Genomic DNA, 24338 nt, shown 5'->3' with positions numbered 1-24338 from the left:
CAACAATTTGGAAGATTTTAAAAATAAAAATAAATTTACATTATTTGAACTCATACGTGCATCAGTAATAATCAGGTAATAAGAATGCACTATTATTAGAATTCTGCATCTGCCCCCAGAATCACAGTCACTGGATAGCAGTTGTAAGTTAAACCCTACTGGAAACTTGTTTTGCAATATCGGATATAATCGGATAAACGGATATCGGCCAAAGTTTCAATATTGTGCATCCCCAGCAGGAACATATTAAATAGCTAATTAATTACATAAGATCAATTAAAACATAATGAATAAAGCAACAGTACAATAAAAAGGTAGTACTATGTTAAGAGTACACTTTGAACCTAGCTAAAAGCTTTGTGAAAATAAATATGTTTTCAGTCTGCTTTTAACCCATTAAAACTGGGAAAGCATCATCATTTTACCTTTTCTTTTTGCGTTCGCTTTTCAGAAATAGCAGAAGTATAAGCTTGAGCTTGATAATGAATTCTACAGAGTATAGGACTGTACTATAGTGACTGAAGGCACCATAACCTGTTTAGAATTTATTCTAGGTTTATAGAGGATACATTTATATCTGATACATTTGACGTTACTATATTACAGCATAGTATATTCTAATAGAATGTGGATGATGAGAAAAGCATAAAAAGAATCATTAAGCCAGCCAGCCCAGAGAGAGGGATCAGATTCAGTCAGCACATCTCAGACATTTCCTGAATCCTGAACTTGTGTGATCCAAAGGTATTCCTGATTGACCTGTCATGTCCTATCCTCCTATAAACGGTCTCTTCACGCACAGGCTCCTGCATGAGCCATCACTCGTTTACACCGCAGAAGGATTCAGCTTTCAGTCTAAAGCCTGTGGATTATGGAAATGGGTACAACAACCTCAAACATACTGTTCTAATTAAATACCCTGACATTAACATTTCATTATATTCTGCTGAAGCAGACCGTTTCAGGAATCCTATGTTGTCACTCTAGCCACCCCCCAGAAGAAGCCCACATTTACTGTCAGCACTTTTATTTAAAAAAGAAAAAAGCTGAGGGCCTTGGAGAAAAACTGAGACAGATATTTGGGAGAACATTGTCCAATCGCAAGTGTTCAAGGAGGCACAGTAAAAAGAAAGCCTATAATATGGGACCTTCTCTCCACTGTCATCATCTCAATTCTCCTCTTGCTTCATACTGCGGAAAACCATGCCAGCGGGAATTCCATCGAATGAATTTCCTCACTGTCTGCACCCGACCCCATGGACATCAGCAGTGGTGGAAAGTAACGTACTGTAGTAAAGTACTGTACTTAAGTACAATTGAGGTAGTTATACTTTATTTGAGTATTTCCAATTTTCAGTATTTCTACTTCTACTCCCCTACATATCATATCAAAAAAATTACTTTTACTCCAATACCTTTATTTGAAAACTTTAGTTACTTTGAAGATTTTGATTATTATTACAAAGTATTACATTGCGTCGCAATGTGACGCGTCCATTGTGAGCTTGTAGATCTGCTGTTTTCAAAAGATTTCAACATTTGAAAACTTGAAATGGACATTCTGCACAATGAGTACTTTCTATTTTGTTAATTTGAATTCCAGACTTTTAGTTGTAACAGAGTAGTTCCACATTGCAGTATTGATTTGATACTTTTAAGAGACGTGAGTACTTTTTCCACCACTGATGATCATGTGTACTGTTATGAAATATGGCCTCAGCTGCCTAACTGACAGTGACAAAACATTTATCTGCATAAGCATATTGATAACCATGACGCAATGATTGTCCACTACTGTATCAACTGACTGTATGCGCAATATGATATGAGATGTATGTTTGTTCCTGCTCATTGTGTGCTTATCTTCGTTTCCATAATCTGCTAGGACGTCATATTATCCACTGATCTTACTGTATTTCTCTATGTGTGTAATAAACTTCAGAAGATATGTGTAATACATCGCTGTGTTGGCATGTGTTCCCCGCGCCTGCGACTCAACGGATCCTCACCCACCACCCCAAGGTTTAGAATGGAGACTTCTAGAGGCGTTATAGATGGTCGCCCAAAGATCACAACATATAGTGTCTATGAACATGCTATATCACACCTTGGGTCACACACTATCGGTCTACTTCGCAACACTGCAGTTGTCACTGGTGCTGTGGGTCTCAAACTTTCTCATCTCAGGTCACGCCTGAATTACATTGGTTACTTTATAGAACTTTACATTTACGTCAAATTACTGTACGTAAATATGTAAATCTTTCCCCCTGAGATACAGTATACGTGTAACAAGGAAAACTTGAGAGAAAAGTTTGTTTCCATTACGGCAGATTGAAAATAACTTTATACTTGACATTTAACCACTTGAACCCCAGCATCCCTCTTCTGGGGGGAACATTTATCAAAAATAGCAGATCTACAAGCTCACAGCTCGTAGATTGGCTATGTTTGGCGAGGAGGTTTGGTGGTCCATCTTAATCAGGTCCATCAGGTTTAAGTGGTTAAACTTAAGTGATATTGATAAATTCCAAATATTATCAAAGTATTCTGTGGCACCCATGGACCCATGCACAGCTACTCTGATTAAAATGAATCCTTCATTACTTTGCTGTTGTCCAGTGAGCAACACAAACTCATTTCTGTAATGGGATGTGTAGAACAGCAAGCGGATTATGAGGGAGGGAGGGGAGGTACTGGATGGGTTTAGTGACTGCGGTGGGAGTGCAGGGTGGTGGCAGGGCAGTGGGACTCGGGAGTGGGTAGTGGTAGGGCAGTGGGACTCGGGAGTGAGTAGTGGTAGGGAAGTGGGACTCGGGAGTGGGTAGTGGTAGGGCAGTGGGACTCGGGAGTGGGGTAGGGCAGTGGGACTCGGGAGTGGGTAGTGGTAGGGCAGTGGGACTCGGGAGTGGGGTAGGGCAGTGGGACTCGGGAGTGGGTAGTGGTAGGGCAGTGGGACTCGGGAGTGGGTAGTGGTAGGGCAGTGGGACTCGGGAGTGAGTAGTGGTAGGGCAGTGGGACTCGGGACTCGGTGGCAGTATACTATATAGACTGTGTGGTATAGGCATATCTGCTCAGCTGGACTGCAGCCTTTGAGCAATACTGTGTAATATGTACTGGATTTGATACACCTGTTTGCAAGCTAGTGACATTAAAAGCAAGTGACATTAAAAGTTCATAGACTTGGCTGTTATTTGATGTCACGTGGGGTGCTGTTTTTTACATCATTAAAAGTCCACAGACTTGGCTGCCATATGACGTAACTTCTGAAAGCCAGACGGGATCAAGCTTGAATATTTCAGTAGCAATCCTTACATTCACTCTACACTGGAAACATAGCCGCCATGATAATAACCTTATTTTAACAATGTCAAAGGAATGCTACCGACAACTAGCCTGGGTAACCTGGGTTCCAGCCTGAACTCAGGCTAACCGACAACTGATTCCACCAATACTCCAACCATACTGAACAGTATTCATTTAAGCTGGATGTTGTCAAACAAATTCAGATATGTTGGAGAAAAGGGAGGCAGATATCAACATCTCTCTCAAAGATTCCAATATTCATATTTAATGTATCCGAAAAGGTATTTGATTCCACTGTCTTCACGTGTTTTATTTTCTACTCTTATTTTACATTTTCAAGCTTGAAATGTTCCTTCTTGTGTATTAAAAATATATTTTTTAGAAAGATCATCATGATCAACATCATGAACAATGTGCATAATTAATGCTGAAATGTAGAAAAATAAACAAATCTGCCAATACTGGTGATGTCTGTAGTCGCTGATTCTGATATGAATATATCAGTCCAATATATCAGATAACCTCTAAGTATGTTCAGATGCTTACAGTACAAATATCTCTTTTTATCACAACGGGCCAGCGGCTGTAATGTTCTCCTCTATGGCTTCTTGGTTACATTTGCGATGACGCTTTTAGTGTCTGGTCATATAATGCCACTAACAGCCATATTGTGACACAGCAGGACAGGTACCTCTGCTGTGGAAACGGTGCAAGGTTTTCCACAAACACATCAACATTCTCTATGAACCCACTCTTAATGGTGCTTAATGGTCAGTGTGACGTGCAAAGCAGAGCTGAAGAAACATGGTGAGCGACTCAGGCTCATGGTGTTTGTTTGAGGTGCTTATGTAATGGACCCTTTTCCCACACAGCAACAGCTGGATCACCATATGGATCGCAACCACAATGTCAGCAGCGTGTGTAAGCTTGCTTGCTTGTGTAAATGCCACATGAGCATGTGCGTGTGACTGTGTGTATACAGTATACTGTGTGTGTGTGTGTGTGTGTGTGTGTGTGTGTGTGTGTGTGTGTGTGTGTGTGTGTGTGTGTGTGTGTGTGTGTGTGTGTGTGTGTGTGTGTGTGTTTGTGTGTGTGTGTGTGTGCGCACGCGCGCGGGTGTGTGTGTGTGTGTGTGTGTGTGTGTGTGTGTGTGTGTGTGTGTGTGTGTGTGTGTGTGCGTGCGTGCGTGCACAAAAAACTACAAACAAACAAGGGTTGGTCACATAAGTAGAAGAACAATGAAGGTCCGACGACAACAATGAAGGTCCTCAACGAAACAGAATGATTAAGAATTCTGTATTATGCTCAGCATGCTCACTGTCTGTAACACGGATGGTCTGAGATGCATACTGTAACTGTACCCATTACCCCGCCAGTGTGACTAGCAGTCTGTCCTTTTTAAATTGGAAGTGGAACCTGTATTGTGACAGCGACAACCCTGTCCCCAACAAACCTATTTTTCAGAATGGTTTAATTGACTGATTGATTGAATGCTCCATTAGCAGGATTGTTAAAACGAGTAGTACAGTCAAAGGTTAAATGCTAAAAGGATGACGCAAGAACTTAGCCCCTGGGGGCTCGTTTTCATTGTGGTTCATCATTGTACTCAATTCATCAGTAAAATAGAACATACTGTATAATACACTGGTTCCCAAACACTGGGTTGGGATCAACCGAAAGACAGAGACGACCCTCTTGCGGTCTGTGATGTATGGTGGTCTTTCTCTACCACAGAGATGGTTAGGAGACACATCCACAAAGTGCTCCGTGTTCCCCGCTCAACCCCCATAAATGGTCATGGTCAGTAACAGCAGTACTTATTTAGATGCTGTGGGAACTCGGAACACCACTTCAAATGTCGTGACACTGCCCCAGGTCTAATCATCTCTATAGCTCCTATGCACATGTTGCGTGTCTGGGTTGCATTTTGTGGTTGTCCAAGTCCGATCCTATCATCCTATCCTATACCAGTGGTTCTCAAACATTTTTGGCTCAGGTCTCCCCTGTAAATAACTTTTTCATCCATGGCACCCTTGAATTACATTGTTATTACTTTAGCCTTTTGTCATATTAACGGTATTTAAATATGCATTTACGCAAAGATACCGTACAGGTATGTCACGAGGAACACTGGAGAGAATGTTTGTTTCCATTAGAACAGACTGAAAATAACTTACTACTTTATACCAGCATTCCTATTCCGGGGGGAACATTCACCAACATTAGCCTGTATATCTATTTTTGGTGAAGAGACTTGGTGTACTGTAGGCCCTAAAAGAACCCACCAAGTACAGTTTAACTCCGGTCTGTTTTACTAAGCATAGAGGGTCTATGTGGTTAAACTGAAGTGACATTGAAAAATTTCAAATATTATCAAAGTATTCTGAGGCACCCCTGGACTTGCGTTAAGGCCCACGGCACCCACTTTGAGATGCCCCGTCCTATCCTACAAGTTACAACTGCACTATACAGGCACAGACGATCTGTTGACCAGCTCTCTCCATGCCTCCCCATCTTCGGCAGCTCTCATTGCCTCACTTGAGTGCAAGTAGAAGTCTATAAAGAGGGTCAGAGCTGGTGCATGCCATTAGATGAAGTCATCATCATCATTGCAATAAGGCGCAGGCTTATTGGCACTCCAATTGCCCAGTCTCACTTCCTCTTGGAATCTTTCCAAGGAAAATACCTCACAGTCCGCACTCCTCTCATCCCTAAAATATATAGATTTCCCTATACATCTACTAACTGCTTGTTCTGTGTACAATGAAGAAACCCAATCAAGCCTCCATAGACCCCCTTTAGAAGCACAGTTTACGTGCTCAGGGTTTTCTACACCACAGACCGGGTCTTTGGACTGACTCCATTCAGCTCACAACTCACAAGACTTGGCACGGACACACAAAGTCATTGACCATATTCGAACAGCGACCATTTTGCTATTACATCATAGTCGGAGAGGGGTGGGTTGGCCACCATATGAATATGGTCAATTTCCTTTTTATTTGGCTCATTTGTACACATGATGGTAGTGATGATGACCTCACATGCACACTGTTGCGGACTAATGGACTATTAGTCACAGGGGGGCTTATGTACTAGACTAGAGTGATTTATGTGTTATGTGATGGTTAGACTGCTGCTGGAGGGACTTGAAATATTTTTCAGACCATGTCTCCGACACACATCCACACGGTATCCAGTGGAGTCTCACTATGTTTATAAACAGTACGCTGAATATACTGCCAAATGAAAGGAGGGACAGAGATGAGAGAGGGAACATTTATCGACGCGACAGTGAAGAGGTTTAAGGTCTTCAGGATGAAAGTAGAGCACGGCCAGGAAGAGGAGGAGAGAAAAGAGGAAGACAAGGGTCAAAAACGGAGGGAAAACATAAAGTAAATTAAGAGTCTGACCACTTTATGTTCCTCCGGACTCCCTGCTGAGACTAGAGTCTAGACTCTAGAGTCTCTAGAGTCTAGAGAACTGAATGGGGAAATAAAAGGCAGAAGAGAAAGATATATTAGATAGAAAACAAGAGTGTTAGTGAGATGGGTCTGTACTGGTTGTCATTGCAGAAGGTCACCTAAACTCTCACACAAATACACTCAACGAGTCCGACTCATCAAAAGAAGACATTTTAACCTACCGGGGTGGAGGAAGCGGGATTCACATTCAAGAATTATAATAATAAATAAAAACACATCTCTCCAATAGCTTATCCATATAGATAAGATGAGTCGGTGTTCTTGCAAATAAAGTTAAGCAAGGCAAAATTGGTCGGAATGAATGTAATCCTATAACTTTCATTTAGACACATGTACACATGTGTTCCATTTGCAGAGCTTGTGTCTGTCAGTGAAACACAGAATAGAGAAGAGCTGTTCTATAATCACCCTCTGCCAACTGGAACAACAGAGGATTTAAAGGTTAGGACAGTGGTGTGTGTCTGTGTCTGTGTGTGTGTGTGTGTGTGTGTGTGTGTGTGTGTGTGTGTGTGTGTGTGTGTGTGTGTGTGTGTGTGTGTGTGTGTGTGTGTGTCGCGCACACGTGTGCACATGTTCTCGTCCTGTAACAGTACTAGAATATTGTAAAAAGGGGTGAAGAAAGTATTGCCTAAAATACTCGTTTACTGTTTACAAACGGTATAAAATATGAAAACCTATTTGACACAACATTGTTATGACTCATGAGTCAAGACTATACAACTATACACGTGTATATAAATATACATTAGAAGTCATAACAGTCATTTCTATTTCTGTTTATTCTATTCTAAGTAAATTTTGCATTAATGCCAGATTTGACTACTGAGAAACAGTGGTTAGAGGCATCTCAATATGTCCCCCCCTGATGGATTGGATGAATTTTGGAAGAAAATCATATATCGGAATGGAGTATGAAAAATTGGAATAATACATGTTCAGCACATGACTCCACAGATAAAACTATTTATTTTGGACAAAAGTCCAAGTAGTAGAAAAATGCGTGTTTTCAAGAAAATGCAAAATAGCGGAAAATGTAGTTGGGTGGAAATTAGTGTGAATCTTCTTTTTATTTTACCACCTACGGTTCAAGACTTATAGACCAAAACATAAAGCATAAAGTCTGGTATAGCGCCACCGCGAGGCGGTACCGGGGCACCTGGTGGTACCGAGGCTAAAGCACTAATTTGGTTTTCATCAGTTGACACCCCGATAGAGGGAGAACATTGACCTTTTTCAAATGGCGGCCATTGAAAACATGGGAAATCCACCCCTGAGTACATATGACATGACATATGATCAAAATGGCCATTTGAATATGCTCAATAATAACACTTTTAGCAACAGTCTCCAGAAATCTTGTCTCTTGTTTCTTTTCTGGCTGACCAAAATATAGAAAAGGAAGTAAATCAGTGTTGGCAATGGGCATGTGCGTGTGTGTGTGTTGTGCGTCTGTGCATGTGTGTGTGGGGGGGGCTTCTTAAGCCTTGCTTTTTGAGGAAAGGAATGTTGAAAGTGACTCAGTGACTCCTGCGTTTCCATGATTCAATGATCCAAGAGCAGCACATTCCGAGACATTGCAGAGTTCCAGATGTTGGTCTGTCTCTCACTTTCTGTTTGGACCCATAAGTTACGCCAGCGACCAGAGCTGTATATGTGTCACAGACTCACATACACAACCAAACAAACACTGTGTATACTGAAGTTTAAACACGGAATTCAAATGGATCTACCTCTGTGATGGCTACTCAACTCTACAAAAGAAAGAAGTTGCTCAAGAACACTTTCTCCATCAATTTCCTCCTGAATTCTATAACTTAACAACATCCATGGCATAAAATGTTTTACATGTCACTTCTCTGTTCTCTGTCCCCTCTCATATCAGCAGCTTAATTGTATAACCGGTGAAAGGTCAGAAAAGTAACTTAATGGCAAAAGCCGTTTAGGGGATGCAGTTCCCTGATTCCTCAAGGTCAGTAGTACTTCTCTCTGACTTTAGAAACAAGCCTCTGCATGACAGTGTGACACACTCCATCTCTGCATGTCAAAGTATTGCACACATCCCCAGTGGTATCTGACCTATGAGCAGATGGATTAACGGAAAGAAGCTTGACTCTGTATGATCTGCATATTCATACACTGGTGACATGCTGTGCTACATACTGCAAGCAAACTGCACTCAACTCCATCACACCACAGTGGCTGTGAATGATCTCTCCCTGAACAGTGGCACGTGCCATGCTTACCTGTGACACGGGCGTAGCAGCAGCCACATTTGGTGACAACTTTTTGGAACAGGTGTGGGCAGGCACATTCCCGTTTGTGACGACCGCCTTTCATGCTGATCCCCGCCCGTTTGTCTTGACAGGGGCCGACATGGCACAGCTAGGGCACGACACTCTCGCACGCAATCAAAGGATGGTATGTATTCCTGTGGTAATCCTGTAAGAACTGGAACAGCCCCCCACACACCAAAGTCTTAACCGCTCTCCTCCACTCACAATGTTGTTCGCGGTGAAGACAGGTCTGAATGCTGTCAGGAGTCAGGACACCATCATGTTTTGAAGACAGAGATGGAATCAAAACAATCAAGACAAGAGAGACAATGCTCTCCAACACTCACTTGATTACTGACTCACTTAACCCACTGTGTGGTCAATATAGTGAGCAAAGGATTGTGAGAGGGAGCAAAAGTGAGTGAGAGAGAGAGATTGAGAAAAGCTGGGAGAGGGGAGGGGATGACTCTCTCTCCCTACATCCCGGTCCCACCTACTCTCACTGCTTCTCCCTCCCTTTCTGCTCTCACCCCTCCCATTACCTCTGCTCTGGGTTCACCATGACCATAACATCCATTCTCTTTTTGTCATCATAGGTACTCTCACAGCATGTGTTAGTAAAGCTAGATATATTTGTGGTGAGCGTAAATAAAATGAAATCTGTCTGTCTGCCTATCAAGCAATAAAAGTGGAAACTCACACACGCACACGCAGTTAACTGAGCAAGTATATTGCAGGCAGGCTGATTTAATCTCAAAGCTGATAAGTAGATGCTCTTCCAAGCACAGCTGTCCAATCCTGTAGCAGCAGCATGTAGTGCGCTCCAATTAGATTTATGTATAAACCTACGTGACCCCTTACACAAGGCATGTAAACAGCAAAAAGGTTAACAGAGGTAGTTTTAGGAATATGTCTAATATTTTCTGCTGTTTATGTTCGCATAAACAAACACAAACATACTGTACACACTGGGGTGGCAGTGGCTCGGGAGGTACAGTACCTATAGCTGCCCAAAATAATTGAGTGGTCATAGAGTGCTGTCCTGGCTGTTTCCCACAGAAACCAGCGATTCCCAACCTGGTGCATCAGCTGGGCAAGTGGGCCCCCAAATAATTGTACAACGGCAGTCTTGGAATCCGAAGGTTCCAGGTTCTATTCCCGGCTCCTCCTGGCAAAGTGTCAATGTGGTTGCTTGCATGGTTTCCTCTGCCATCGGTGTGAATGGTGAATGTAAACAAGTGCTTTGGAGAAAGGCGCTATACATTTTGTTAATTTACCATTTTCACACACATGCACCTCATAGGTTGACTAGCATAACCCTGCAAGTCTGCAATCACACAATCTACCCAGGAGATTATAGCTATAAAATTATCAAAATGCTCTTGGTCCTTTGGTCATCTACTTAAGCCCCTTTAAAAGCCCTGCTTAAATAACAAACCCAGAGAGCTGAAAAACCCGGACCTTGCCAAAATGTGAGCTGTATGTGTGTGTGTGTGTGTGTGTGTGTGTGTGTGTGTGTGTGTGTGTGTGTGTGTGTGTGTGTGTGTGTGTGTGTGTGTGTGTGTGTGTGTGTGTGTGTGTGTCTGTATCTGTGTTGTGTTTACATTACATGAATGCATAGTGTGTATGTCTTAAATAAAATTAGCCAATAGCTACTAGTGGATCAGTTCTCAGTTTCAGCCAATCCTTTCGGGTAGAGGGCCATGTGCGGCCCAAGAATTGATTGTCTCGTTCTGCACAGTAAATAAATAGTTAAATAAATAAATAAATGAAAATAACTGAATAAATACAAATACAAGTACAAGCACTGAGTAAACAGTTTGATTAAACAGACCACCAACAACGTCTAACCTTCCAAATCATTACGTCCCCCAGCAAGAGAAGCAGCTTGCAACAATTAAAAAATAAAAAGCCATGTGTCTTGGTTTGCAATCTTTCTGTTGAAATAAAATAAACTCACCTGCTAGAAGAAATGGTGTCTGGCATGAGAAGTTGATTAGACACAACACACGCTGACGACAAGCATTATGTAATGGTGAAAACTCTGCCACTGTCTCTCTCTCTCTTCCGCTCTGTCTCTCTCTCTCTCGTTTCTCTCACCCTGTTATTTGTGATTTAATCCACCAACTACGTCAATTGAGCAGCCTTTTTCTGGCAAAATTATAGTGGTTCTCAAACATTTTCATGTCAAGGACCCTCAAACTTATTTGGCCACAGGCCACCCATTTGAAAATATTTCTGCCAGTGCCAGAGAACATGGGTACCACTCTGTCCTGTCTTTCCAAAACTCTTGAATTAATTGTTTCTAACCATCTCTCTCTCTCTCCAGCAATCACAGAATAACCTGTGGATCCCAAGTCGGTTCACTCCGATTCTCACAGAAGCACTACATGCCGTCACGGTCTCCTGCTCCTCAGTCCTCATCCATCTTGACCTATCTACAGCATTTGACACCGTCAACCACCAGCTTCTCCTGGTCACCTTTTCTGATTCTGTACCGCTCAAGGAAATGACGTCGACACTTTACAAATCAGTTTACATTCTCCATGTATGAAACAAGTGTTGGTCGAAAGAATGTTGTATCTGGGGGAAATACATCTGACGGATGTTCCGGCCGACACTTCCGCCGATACCGTCTCTGCCTTAGGTTGTGACCAGGCTTTTCTATTCGCAGATGAGTAAGCCTGGGACCGAGGCTAAGACAGGACAGGCAGCTATCCTTGCAGCGATCACTCAATCCTGTATACACTGTAAAACATCTGGAGGATCAGACCATTCTTCACCAAGGAGTCTGCCCAGTTCCTTATCCAAGCCTCACATTTATCTCCAGGATTGACAATTAAATTAAAACTCCCTTCTTTCTGGTCTGCCAGCATGCTCACTCGAACGCGTACACTGAATCAGAATGCCAAGGCATACCACCTGCATGTCCTTAGACTTCCCTAAACTTTCACATCTCACCCTTCTGTGTTCCCTTCACTGGTTTCTGCCTGCATCCAATTCAAAACACTGGTGATGACCTACAAAACAATCAAGGGAATGTTGAACCCTAGCAAACCTACTTCATGTCAAAACAGGTGAGCATTCTGCAAAAAATATCAGATCTACAAGACTAAACCATGTTGCGCTGTGATGCAGGGCAAAAACGAGGGTACCGAGTATAGACCCCTGGGACATACCCCCAGGGGTTAACTTAAGGACAACACCCTTTCCCACACTTTGTTCAGCTAACAGAGGACGTCTGTCCATCCCTGTGACAATTTGTGAACAGCAATTTTGTATCTATTGATTTGAGTGTTGCTTTTTTTGATTGATTGATTGAAAATGTTATTAACAGTTTGCAGAATTACAGTACATTTCAAGCACAGACTCAATACAAAGGCTGTTAACTGTGAGTGGACGACCCAATTAAGCATTACACTTGTTCAAATTATTCAAATTGTTCAAATTATGTTTTCTGGTTGTCTTTGTGAATAGCCTACTGTAAACACAATCAACCTCGGTTGGATAAGCTCTGGCGGACAAATGTGTTATAATCTTGCAGTTTACAATTTGTAAAAGCATAATTATTCAAAACAGCAGCAATTTAGTACCATCATGCATGTCTATCTTTAAGTATCTTTTCGAAAAAAAAACACATGGCATAGGCCTAATCCATTCCAAACAAGTTGGGCATCATTCTCAAGCAACATTGAGAGCCACGTGTTCTCAACTATACAAAAACGCTCTCCTGTCTCCCCGCCGACAGTGGTCATTCACTGGCCTCAATGGCCGCTCTGACTACCTAATGACTTCCTTCTAGTCAGATGCCGCCCCACTATGGATGAATGAAGTAGTGCACCTGCAGTCTATTATGCATTGCATTGTGTAGTAGGCCTAGAGCTATTTCGCGCAGACAAAAGATTTAAGTAGTATTGTAGTGGCATTGCCGCATTACCATGATAAGGTGGTGCTTTCACATTACTGGGCCTCCTGGTCCACTTGAGCCTCATCTCAGCAAGCCAACCATCCTCTCGATCACTACTGGTCTGTGAACTCTTCAAGACAGACAGAAAGAAAGACATGACAAACCTGTGCAAGTGAATCTGTGTGAGTTAATATACTTGCATGTAGTAGCTTTTCATGATGGGATGTATCTGTGCACCTAAATACTAATAATACTAAGTATTTATATAGCATAGGCTATATATAGGCTTATTAGGCTACTTAAGTTACCACTTGCAATGCTCAAGCGATCTTATCTCTTTACTGTTTTCTTTTTTTGTTGTTGCCTCAAGTAGTTTCTTATCTTATCTGTGGAATGTCTCTGAGCCTGAGGATAAACAAAACACCAGAGCAACCATAAAATGGAGTTCTAGCAGAAGTGCTAGAAGTTGGGGTACTGTACGCTGGTAAAATTTGAAGCTCAGTATAGTCGCTGAAGCTACAACATAACACATGTTAAATCTGATTTCACCTTGCTTTCACATATTTTAGTGTAAATTAAGCATAACAGGCAGAATAATGAATCTAGAGTAGGCTTATTTGACATCATTATTTTGTGTTTCATATAGGCTTTTGTTAAAACACCATTTTTGCCACTTCGGGACACGTGAATAAAAACAGTTTGATTTTGCTAACAAGGACTCTGACTTGCTATCTTGGGGTAATTTTGAACCTTTCTGAGTATTGAATCTAATGCCTTTTGAGCAAAGTGTGACAAGGCTAATCATGATTCATGACACATGGCAAAATACTCCAAACGTCTCATCTCCTCACCATATGGCATTACACAGGGATTAAAATGTAGGCTACCACCCAACCAACTCCACATCAATCAGGCACAGTGAAATCACAAAGGCAATTATATCAATTGACCAAAGTTATGGCACAGATGAGCACAATGAGAAATGAAAATGATAACTTTCCACATTATGGTCTCATGTAGTCTTTGCACTAGTAAATCTTTGCACTATAAGTCCATACATTGATAATAATAATTCTTTGTGGGGTCCATCACACCCAAATACACATCATACACAACAACATACTACAGACACCACATACATAATAGTTCAGCTACAAAAGTATACAAATAACTTACCCAGCGTTGGCTTCGTGAACCAAAGAATGTCATTCTATCAGCCATGGAGTCCAGAATTTTCCTGCCTTGCATTCCCTCTGTCTTCATAACACTGTGGACTCCTCTTTTTTTTTTTACACTTGTCCTCACCTCATATCCTCCTCACTGTCAATAAAGTGTCTTGTTTTTCCTCGACTCAGTAATATATCCTTGCCTTGTCTTTGTCACATGCCTCAGTTTCTTTCTTCAGAAGAAAACAGTTCTGAGGTTTCAGCAGCAGTGTACGACGTGCTGTTGTGCTAGAGTTACTAGTAAGTTGTAACTGCTTGCTTTGTCTCCATTGTGTCCTCTGGGCAGGACAGAACAGCTGTGCAGTCACAGTGGGATCCTTCCTCAGGGCCCTCTGGTCAAGAGGGGGTCAGTCAGACCCCTGGCAGGTCCAGTCTTGCCCCCAACACATTAGTCACGGTTCGTAATCACTTCAAAGACTTTTGTTGTTGTTGTTTCAGAGTCCTTGTGTTTTAACATAAGATTCAAAATGTCTTTATTACTGCAACGTCAAATAAGTACTTATAAGTACAAGTAAATTAATTCTATTATAATATATTTCTTTTTTATTTGTCATCTTCTTATGTTTAAAAAGAAAATCTCCCCCATAATCAGCTACACTTATCTCATTCATTGTTCTTTTTATGACATGGCTCTGCAGGAGGCTAACTGTCTATAGAGGGTCATTCAATTTGTGTGTGTGTGTGTGTGTGTGTGTGTGTGTGCGTGTGCGTGTGCGTGTGCGTGTGCGTGTGCGTGTGTGTGTGTGTGTGTGTGTGTGTGTGTGTGTGTGTGTGTGCACAACCTTGCAATAGCTTACCCCAAGCTATTAAACTAACATGTGGATATATATAGGCCAACTATTTCTGACAGCAAATGCACATTTCTTATGGTATTGAAAGTTAGATTTTCCTCAATTGCAATCTAACAACTCTGTGTACACATCATTTATTCAATTGCACATACATTATTTTGTTTTGATTGTATTGTTCCATTTTCGCTTTGGCAGTGTTAACATTATGTTTTATGCCAATAAAGCCCTTTGAATCTAATTGAATTGTGTGTGTGTGTGTGTGTGTGTGTGTGTGTGTGTGTGTGTGTGTGTGTGTGTGTGTGTGTGTGTGTGTGTGTGTGTGTGTGTGTGTGTGTGTGTGTGTGTGTGTGTGTGTGTGTGTGTGTGTGTGTGTGTGTGTGTGTGTGTGTGTGTGTGTGTGTGTGTGTGTGCGCGTGTCCAGAGCTTATCTTGCAAACTGCTTAATTTATCAGTGCCAAATTTCTTGGGTAACCTGCCAGTATACCGTGGGTCACAGAAGTACCTCCGCATCCATCCATCTATTTATTTTGAAATTCCGTTAGAGGATAGTCCCTTGAGTTGCAGCAACTCGTTTTCAAGAGGGTCCTCAAGGTACAACATACAACAAGAACAATACAGCAACACAAAACAAACAATAAAGACATACACAAAGGCTCTTCCCCATCACAAACCCACTACATCAGTATTTTCGTAACCCCAGAGGACATTAAGAAAAAATACAAATAAAAGTATACAAAATAAATACAAGAAATAAGACAATCAATGCAAATAAACAAGTACGATGCCAATAGGATAATCTCAAAACAAAAAAATACAATCAGAAACAAGAACATCTAGATGTAAGATCTATCTATCTATCTATCTATCTATCTATCTATCTATCTATCTATCTATCTATCTATCTATCTATCTATCTATCTATCTATCTATCTATCTATCTATCTATCTATCTATCTATTCAAAATGATGTCATTAAGAACGTGGGATCCACCCATCCAACGTTCTGAATGACATAATTTTGAAGTCTCACAACTTTCTTCTGACGCTCCTGCACCCCTCCACTGAGCATTGTTCGGCTTTTAGACGTTGAAACAACGTTGTTTCAACGTCTATATATAGAGGGTCTACATTTAGACCTTGATTAGCCAGGCTAATCAAGGTCTAAATGTAGACCGTCTATATATAGACGTTGAAACGACGTTTTTTAGCCGAGTTTTTTAGCCTAGACTGCTAAAAAACTTTCATTTTTAGACTATTTTCACCCCAGTTTTTAGACATTTTTTTTAGCCATTTAGACGTCTATTAGACTACAAAAATGCTCAGTGGGCTAGATGTTCTGTCTGAAGAAAGTTTGGACAGTGTGTGATTGATCAGAAGTTGCGTCAGTGTAATATTATTTTCTTTTGCTTCTGCATTCAGCCCATGCTTCATTCTGCCAGCAGTGAAAGCTGTGATAGTTTGGGAGTCTCACAACTTTAAGCCAGCCCCCAGGAGGTACCAACACCTCTCAAATCCCTCTCTTGTTGTGGCCATGCATAAACACAGGCTGTCGCAAGAAATAGCAAAACAAATGTTACAAATGTCCCACCGCGTGACCCAGGTATTAACATTGCCGCCCTGACTGTACACAGTTCTTCAGTGGCTCAAGAGGATAGCGAGCTGCTAGTTTCTGGCCAGATTCTGATTCTGATTAGATTATTGAGTGGGTGGAGTCTTGCGTCCAGAATATAGACCGATTCAGAAACGGGTCTCATGGTCGCAGGCAACGTATTTCCTGTAGGCGGAGACATATCTGCGGTGTAGAGTCAGCTCTTCTACTACATTGAATGCGAAAGTGACTGATGTTAGTCTGCTCAAACGCTACTCTTTTACCTGCTTTTTACTAACACTAACTTTACAAAGATGCCCAGAACATCGGGATGAACCTGTGTAGTTTATGGCTGCTCCAACAGTAGTGGCAACATTCAACTTTGGAGAGAAACGGAATGTCAAAAAATACACCGCGGTGGCTGAGACCAGAGCCATAGAGTAATGGTTGAGACGAAGCAGTGAAAGGTCCTGAAAGATACATAACGTCAGTCTTAACCAATACCCAATATTTCTGTTGTATGAACACAATGCTGCTGTACTTTATACCTCATACTAAGCATTTAAAGTATGAGGTATAAAGTACAGCAGCTAACAGGAGGTTAATACAGCATGGGCACTACAACGGAAAATGACCTATCCCCTCGGGATTTCAGCTTTGATTTAGGGATCTTAAGAAGTGACTGGTCAGTCGACCTCAGGGCCCTTGTCGATTATTTGGGAGCTACAAGTTCCGATATGTAGACTGGTCACTGGTGCCAACCTATTTACAGACTTAAAAACAAACATTACAATCTTTAACTGGATCCTGTAGCACACAGGGAGCCAGTGCAGGGAGGCGAGAATCGGGGAGATGTGGTCTGGTCATACTTCCGTGCCCCTGTTAGGAGGCGAGCGGCCGCGTTTTGGACTAACTGTAGTCGTGACAGACAGGCTAGGTGATCGATGTCACAACTGATGTTGCAGGCTGGATGCCACAAGCTGGATGCCAAGTCCAAGATCCACATTGGAGCCACGCCGTTGCCATGTGGATACTGAGACCAACATGATAAACTCTTTCCAAGCATCTTCCTTTTATGTAGACATTTATTTCATGTTGTAGTTTTATACAGAATATTCAAATGTAACTCACACCAACACAGTCTGACATACAGTACTCTTACCAGTACAAGTTCCCTGTTAAATTTGACTCGTTAAATTAAAAACATTTATCAAGTTAAATTAACAAGTTTAACTCAGACTTAATGAACTCTTCTTAGTGACTCATTATTTATTCAGGCTTGTTCCCTTTCCTATACTCTCTCACACATAAGCTCCTCTAAATGTCCAAAAGACGACTTCCCTTAGCAGCTAGTACCCCTTTGTTATTGGTCTGAAAACACATGACAATCACAGTATGGTATTTATGCTTAGTATAGTATGTCATCACAGTTTGTTCCCTACACACATTTATCCTGTAAATAGCATGTGGAAATAAATAACAGGTAGTGTTAACTGTTAACCCTGCTGTTGGGTCTGGGCAGTAGTAGTAATCCTCTGCTTAAAGCTGTTATAAGTGGGATGAGATGACAGCGCACGGTAGCTGGACGGGAGTGGACGCATAGCGTCTATGTAAAGACTCTGCTTTGTGGCGGTGTGTGGGATGGAGATGTCTAGAGCACGTGGATAGACAGGCCTGCTGGTGAGATCCTGAACTCACTTCTAAGCTTTTCTGAAGATAGATGTTGTTGCAGTCCTCTGCAGAGGGAGGAAAGTTGATTCTTCATGGAGATGTGAAATATTCATCTGTCCCTGGATACAATTTACATTTCCACAGGGGTGTCGGTTTCCTGTCGTTCCAATTTATGGTAAGTATATTCTGTGTTTGTGTGTGTGTGTGTGTGTGTGTGTGTGTGTGTGTGTGTGTGTGTGTGTGTGTGTGTGTGTGTGTGTGTGTGTGTGTGTGTGTGTGTGTGTGTGTGTGTGTGTGTGTGTGTGTGTGTGTGTGTGTGTGTGTGTGTGTGTGTGTGTGTGTGAATGCATAACATTGTTTTACTGTTGACATGTGAATGCTTGCATGTGAATTACCAGACAATTGTGTTGACATTATGATATACTGTATACAGTATGCCATTATAAATGTCATAATTCAGTGTATGATTGCATGATCTTTTAAACAATTCACAGTAGAACAGTAATGTCATGCCTTATCAATGTTTACCTACTCTGCCACTCCACATAGCCATTTTCTTTGTGTTTACAGGCAGCCATGCTGGAAGAAAAATAACTATTACAAACATTTAATGCAAGGCCTCTTGAATTCTATTAACTGTTTATTTCCAGACTGATGTCATTGTGTTTGATGTTCCTCTTTTTGACTTTAGTTTAGGGTGCTAGTTCTGTCATGAAAATTATTAATAATATTTCCACTTAGGAAAATTATATGAATGACATTACGCATGGAACAAATCCACCCTTCATTAGAAATGGCACATTAAATGTATACTAAGTATGATTACATATTGTTTTTCTTGAAACACTTTCATAAATATTTAAACAATAGTAGTCACTATCTTGGAGCCAAATGTTTATATGACAGATATTTGTTTTATACAGCGAATAGTTTCTGAGTTCAAGTTGGCTTCGTGATGAAGCTGATGAGGACGAAGCGTGTAACTTTACTGAGACTATTCTTGAGCGGCGGTTGTTCCTCATTTAGCACAGTCTATAGCGGGGCTTTTAAATGCTGATCCAGTTACTCAACAGTAAAGGCACACTGAGCTTACTTAGCCACGCCCCTTCCACAACACTGAGATTACAGCCTCTGTGATCCTTGTCTGAGACATAATAGTTGTTATTGTTAGTTAGTTATTATTATATTTTTTTATTATTTTTTTTTTTTTCGTTTTTTTTTTATACAAATAATAATAACTTATAGTTCTAGCTAACATTATAATAATAATTAATTTACTTGCAGCATGATAGATGGCTACTGCTGCTCCTGATGACCCCCACCTGGGCGTAGGCCCTGATGAAGATGCATCAGAAATCTCTCTCTCAGGCAGTGAGTCAGATTCGGGAAGTGTACTCTCTGATGACTCTGTACTTCCAGACTATAAGCAGAAGACAGCAAATGGCCATGCAGCCTCCACACTGTATGCCGTATGTGCACGCAATGAATCTTACGCCCTCCGGAAGATTCTGGGGAGGGGAATCACAAAAGAGGAAGCCATGGAGGTGGATATCAATGGCTGGGTAAATGGTTTTCTTTCATAATGCAAACGTAAACATCTGAGATGCTGTAGTTATTTGGTGGTCTTGGTTATTGCACAGTGAAATTTAAGATGAACATCTTAAATTGTAACCCTTCCCAAAATACCATCCTTTTGTTTTGTTTTTTGAGACACTATACTATAAAAGAGATTATGGAAAAGTGACCCAATGGTTTTCCACTAACCCTATTATCACCCTGTTATCAAATAACGAAGGAAAGACAATCACATGGTACAACTACAAATGACAAAGACATAAAAGTGAGACAATCAAAATCCAAAGACGGTGTACTCCACGAATAATAATCACATTAGAGCACTGACAGTTTTACTATTGAACTATTACAGAGCACATTTGGGAAGGTGAGTTATTTCCTACCTGACCACAGGATCTAATTGTATACGGTAAATGTCTGAATAGAAGAGCAAGGAGACCACTTCCAACCACAGCAGTTGTGCTAGTTATATTATTATTGTTTTAACATACTCTACCATAAATATTGGTTAACATACAAATGTATTTACTGGAAAAAGTAAGCTTTAAAGTAACACTGAGGATTTTACTGTGTATTTCATAATTGTCTTTATCAACAGAATGGCTTGATGGTGGCTTGCTGTAAAGGTTATTTGGATATTGTGTACAGCCTTCTGAACTGTCCCTTTCTAGACATAAATCTACAGGACAATGAAGGCAACACTGCATTGATGATTGCTTCTCAAGCAGGTACTGCACACTGTACTTTATTGACTGGCAGTTCCTTGTCTATTTTCATATTCTTCTCATGACTTTTTATTGTTGTGGAATCAGTTGCCAAAAATATTAGATTATACTGTACATGTATACAATACTAACAATATCTAAGACATTGCTAAAACATTGCTGTTGTTGACTACCTTCTATGTTACCTATTACAGGTCATATCGGCACAGTGATGTATCTCCTGAACTACTTTCCTGGTATTGACACAGAAATAAGGGATTGTCGGGGCTTCACAGCCCTCATCAAAGCTGCAATGACAGGCCGCAATGACATTGTGTCTGCACTCGTCATGGCTGGTATGTAAGAGCCAGATCAATTTCTGACATTCTGGAGCAAATTATTTCAAATATTTAGTATTGTTTGACATATTGTACATATTGTGTGTACATATTGTGTCTTATTAAACAAGGCCCATTTAACTATTGCTAGATGTTCATAGTTTTATTCTCTAGTACTTCAATAATTTCTTGTTGTCTTTATTGTGTTCTCTAAGCTATTTGGGAAATTATCTTTAACAGCTTTGGCAATAAAAACAACATCCACTGCTCTCTGACTAAACTCAAGAATGATTTTATGATTGACTATATTCTTCAGTCTTACATGTCAATTGTACACGACATTTAAACAAACAATTCAGTTAGGTCTCATCTAAGACCTTTAAAATGGTAACTCCCAAAATAGATATGCATTTTCATTTGTAGAAATAAATGCAATATAATTCAGTCTGTCCATGTTTGATGCTGGTAATACTCCTCTTGGGTTGCTATGCACTGACGCCAGAAAGCTTAAGTATTCTTCCCTTATTCTGTATATCTGTACAGTACTAGACAGATAGCTTAACGAAAAACTAATATCTCCCCCCAAAAGTAGATTTGAATCTGTAAAAAGATTTCCAAGGCTTAACGTTAAACAGAAACAGACACTGTTTATGGCAGGAGATGAAAGTGTGTGGCTGAAGAACTCAGTTCTCTCAACTTATATCTGGAGAAAGTGTCATACCTGTTACTTAGTACTGTACTGTAAGGGTGGCTGTGGCTCAGGAGGTAAAGCAGGTCGTCCAATGATCCCAGGGTTAGCGGTTCGAATCCCGGCTCCTCCTATCCACATGTCAAAGTGTCCTTGGGCAAGACACTGAACCCTACATTGCCTCCAATGAGTTGGTCTGTGTGAGCTTGCCACCATTAATGTGGGAAGTGAGGACGCTGGTGTCGACTGTTCGCCGCTTCACCTCCCAATGTATGAATGAATGAATCATTGTTGAGCACTTGGAAAAGCGCTATAAAAATGCAATTCATTATTATTATTATTATTTGTACTGAGCACTGGACTGGCCCGGGTTTTGTAAAACTGTCATAAATTCAAAATATCTAAAATGTATTTAAAGAAAAACAGCCTCCTTACAGACTCAGTAGGTAAATAAGAAAAAACAAGGTAACAAGAAAAACATTCAAAAGTAAATACACAGTTAAACAAATCTGAAACCAATGGCATCACATACTCTGTTGTACAAGCGGTGCATGTCGCATACCGACAATAGCATATCTACAAGCTCACAACATGTTGCGATTCATTGGTAGCATATAGATCTGATATTTTTGGCATGCGACACCATCCAGGATGGAGAATAAGTGACACATTGGTATCAAAATTTAACACACCCTTCAGTAATCTGACTAATCTCACTCTGGTTTACTAGTCTATGCTGCCTGGTAGAGGTTAAATTAATCCTGCTAGCAGACAACAAGCCTATAGTGTGTGTGTGTGTGTGTGTGTGTGTGTGTGTGTGTGTGTGTGTGTGTGTGTGTGTGTGTGTGTGTGTGTGTGTGTGTGTGTGTGTGTGTGTGTGTGTGTGTGTGTGTGTGTGTGTGTGTGTGTGTGTGTGTGTGTGTGTGTGTGTGTGTGTGTGTGTGTGTGTGTGTGTGCGCGTATGCGCGCGTGCTCGTGCGGCTGTGTGAGGCACAGTTCAATTATCCCATTAATTAGCTTATTCATTACTTATTAATTTACTCTTACATCTGTATTGTGAAATTAATCTGGTTGTTTTGTACCTTGTTTCTCTGCAGGAGCTGACATACATGCTGTAGACTCCACACGTGGCAAATGTGTTCGGGACTGGGCACATAAGACATGCCGTTATGACACATTACACCGTCTCCGCCGCCTTGCCCTGCGGCCAAAAGCAGAGCAATTCTGCGAGAGCTACGTCGCAGAGTGGCCCGAGCTCAAGGAGAGAGTAGCCAAGGCCATAGCAATGGAAAGAGGTGCTGGTTCAAAGATCACCCAAAGGCTCAAGAACACCTTTGGCTTCAGCATTCCTCGTGACCCCCAGGACAATGGCGTCATGGACCACATGGTGCGCATGACCACCGGCATCCACAGCCCCCTCGTAGCGACTGGATGCAGACCACTCTGCCCCACCAGCCCTCCGGAGATTGGGAAGAGGCGCCTGGCTGTGCAGGAGCTGGCGAAGAAACACACGGAACAGGAGCTGCAGACGAACTCTGTGTGCCACAGCAATGGCTCTGTATCGAGCATGATTCCCTCCATCCACTCATCAGAGACCATCGCCACCACCTGCTGCGTTGACACAGAGCGACGGGACAGCATACTGTCCATAGCCTCCACCAAGGGTCTCACCACTTTCATCCCGCGCGGCATGGCACGGAGGAACAGCGTGTTCCCCTCCGGCTGTATCCCAAAGATCAGCATCAGTAAGTCTGCAGAGGCCACGCCAAAAAAAGAGAAGAAGAAGAAGACGAAGAAGCAAAAAGGCTTCCTAGAACCTCCCATGTGGAAGTACAAGGAGATCAAGGAGGAGAAAAAGAAGGAGAAAAAGAAGAAGGCTGAGCAGGAGAAAATGGACAAGGATAAGAAAGTGAAGAAATAGGAAAAAAAGGAGAGACATGTCAGTATGGGTATCTCCTGATCTCTAATGCCAATATTGCTTTGTGGTTATGGCCATTCTGCCATAACCAAGTTACATCTGTTGTCTCAAGATTAAATAGGAAATAGAGTAATGTTAAGAAGCAGAAGTATTGAAAATGCACAAAAATACCTAACTTAGCATAGTCAAATGGAATAGTCAAAGGACAAAACGATCAGCAACAAGTATGTATCAGAATAATTAATCGTTTTTAATGTATTTCTTTAAAATCAAATAATTGACTTAATTAGTAAATACTGGGGGGGGGGGGGGGGGGGGGGGGGGTATACCTACCTCATCATTCATGTGAGACACTGCCAAGACGTGCAACAAGAACATGCATGAAAATATACTGTACTGTAAAGAAACTGCTCACAAGCAAACATTGTATTAAAAATATATATTTTTTTATCTGATACTCCAGATCTTATGTACTTTATTCTTGTATATATTTAGTTTGCCAACAGTCCTACATCAAAACACAAGGGGGTTCCACTGCGCCTCAAGCCTGTGGTAGTGTGGTAGGCTGGTCTGGTGCATCTCAGAAGCAGGACTGGTAGCAGGTAGAAGGAAGGCACTGGAGCATCTCAGACAATTTGAGCCTTATTTATTCAACAGGGTGCAGGCAATAAAATGACAACGTTTCGATGTATCTGTCACATCTTCGTCAGGTCATAAAGTCCTACATCAAAACCCTTTGATGGGTTTGTGACTTGAAGTTGCAGTTCTTGAATCTGTACACTGAAATTGTTATATATCGGTGCAGCATATAAACGTATATGATATTTGTTTAGAATCATACATAAAGGATATATCGGTAGGCTATGTA

At 41.3% G+C, this 24338-nt stretch overlaps 2 protein-coding genes across 5 annotated transcripts in view; one reads left to right on the top strand and one right to left on the bottom strand.

Annotated features, from left to right (window-relative positions):
- arhgef25b (Rho guanine nucleotide exchange factor (GEF) 25b) overlaps positions 1–14251 on the bottom strand; it is a 35195-nt gene extending 20944 nt beyond the window's left edge. Inside the window, exons 1-2 of one of the 2 annotated variants that reach the window (XM_079510427.1) lie at positions 14148–14251; positions 13002–13101 (exon numbers count right to left, since the gene is read on the bottom strand). In XM_079510427.1, coding sequence (XP_079366553.1) covers positions 13002–13101; positions 14148–14234 — 187 coding nt within the window. In that variant the 5' untranslated portion in view covers positions 14235–14251. Of the gene's footprint in view, positions 1–9034; positions 9369–13001; positions 13102–14147 lie in introns of those variants that run through there. The other variant, XM_079510428.1, reaches the window with a different exon arrangement.
- ankrd33ab (ankyrin repeat domain 33Ab) lies at positions 12992–23684 on the top strand. Of its 3 annotated transcripts, none has more exons than XM_079510432.1 (6): positions 12992–13153; positions 14489–14594; positions 19532–19809; positions 20421–20550; positions 20742–20882; positions 22650–23684. In XM_079510432.1, exons 3-6 carry the CDS (start codon positions 19540–19542, stop codon positions 23471–23473), a joined length of 1365 nt encoding a protein of 454 aa, XP_079366558.1. In that variant the 5' UTR covers positions 12992–13153; positions 14489–14594; positions 19532–19539; the 3' UTR covers positions 23474–23684. The 3 variants fall into 3 exon arrangements, with proteins under 3 accessions (XP_079366558.1, XP_079366557.1, XP_079366559.1); XM_079510431.1 differs by having other exon boundaries at positions 14484–14594; XM_079510433.1 differs by lacking the exons at positions 12992–13153; positions 14489–14594 and adding an exon at positions 18184–18422.
- Positions 23685–24338: the final 654 nt, after the last annotated feature.

The sequence above is a fragment of the Electrona antarctica genome (assembly GCF_951216825.1).
Source record: "Electrona antarctica genome assembly, chromosome: 9".
In the NCBI taxonomy this organism is placed as follows: domain Eukaryota; kingdom Metazoa; phylum Chordata; class Actinopteri; order Myctophiformes; family Myctophidae; genus Electrona; species Electrona antarctica.
This window is presented reverse-complemented; position numbering and strand designations above follow the sequence as displayed.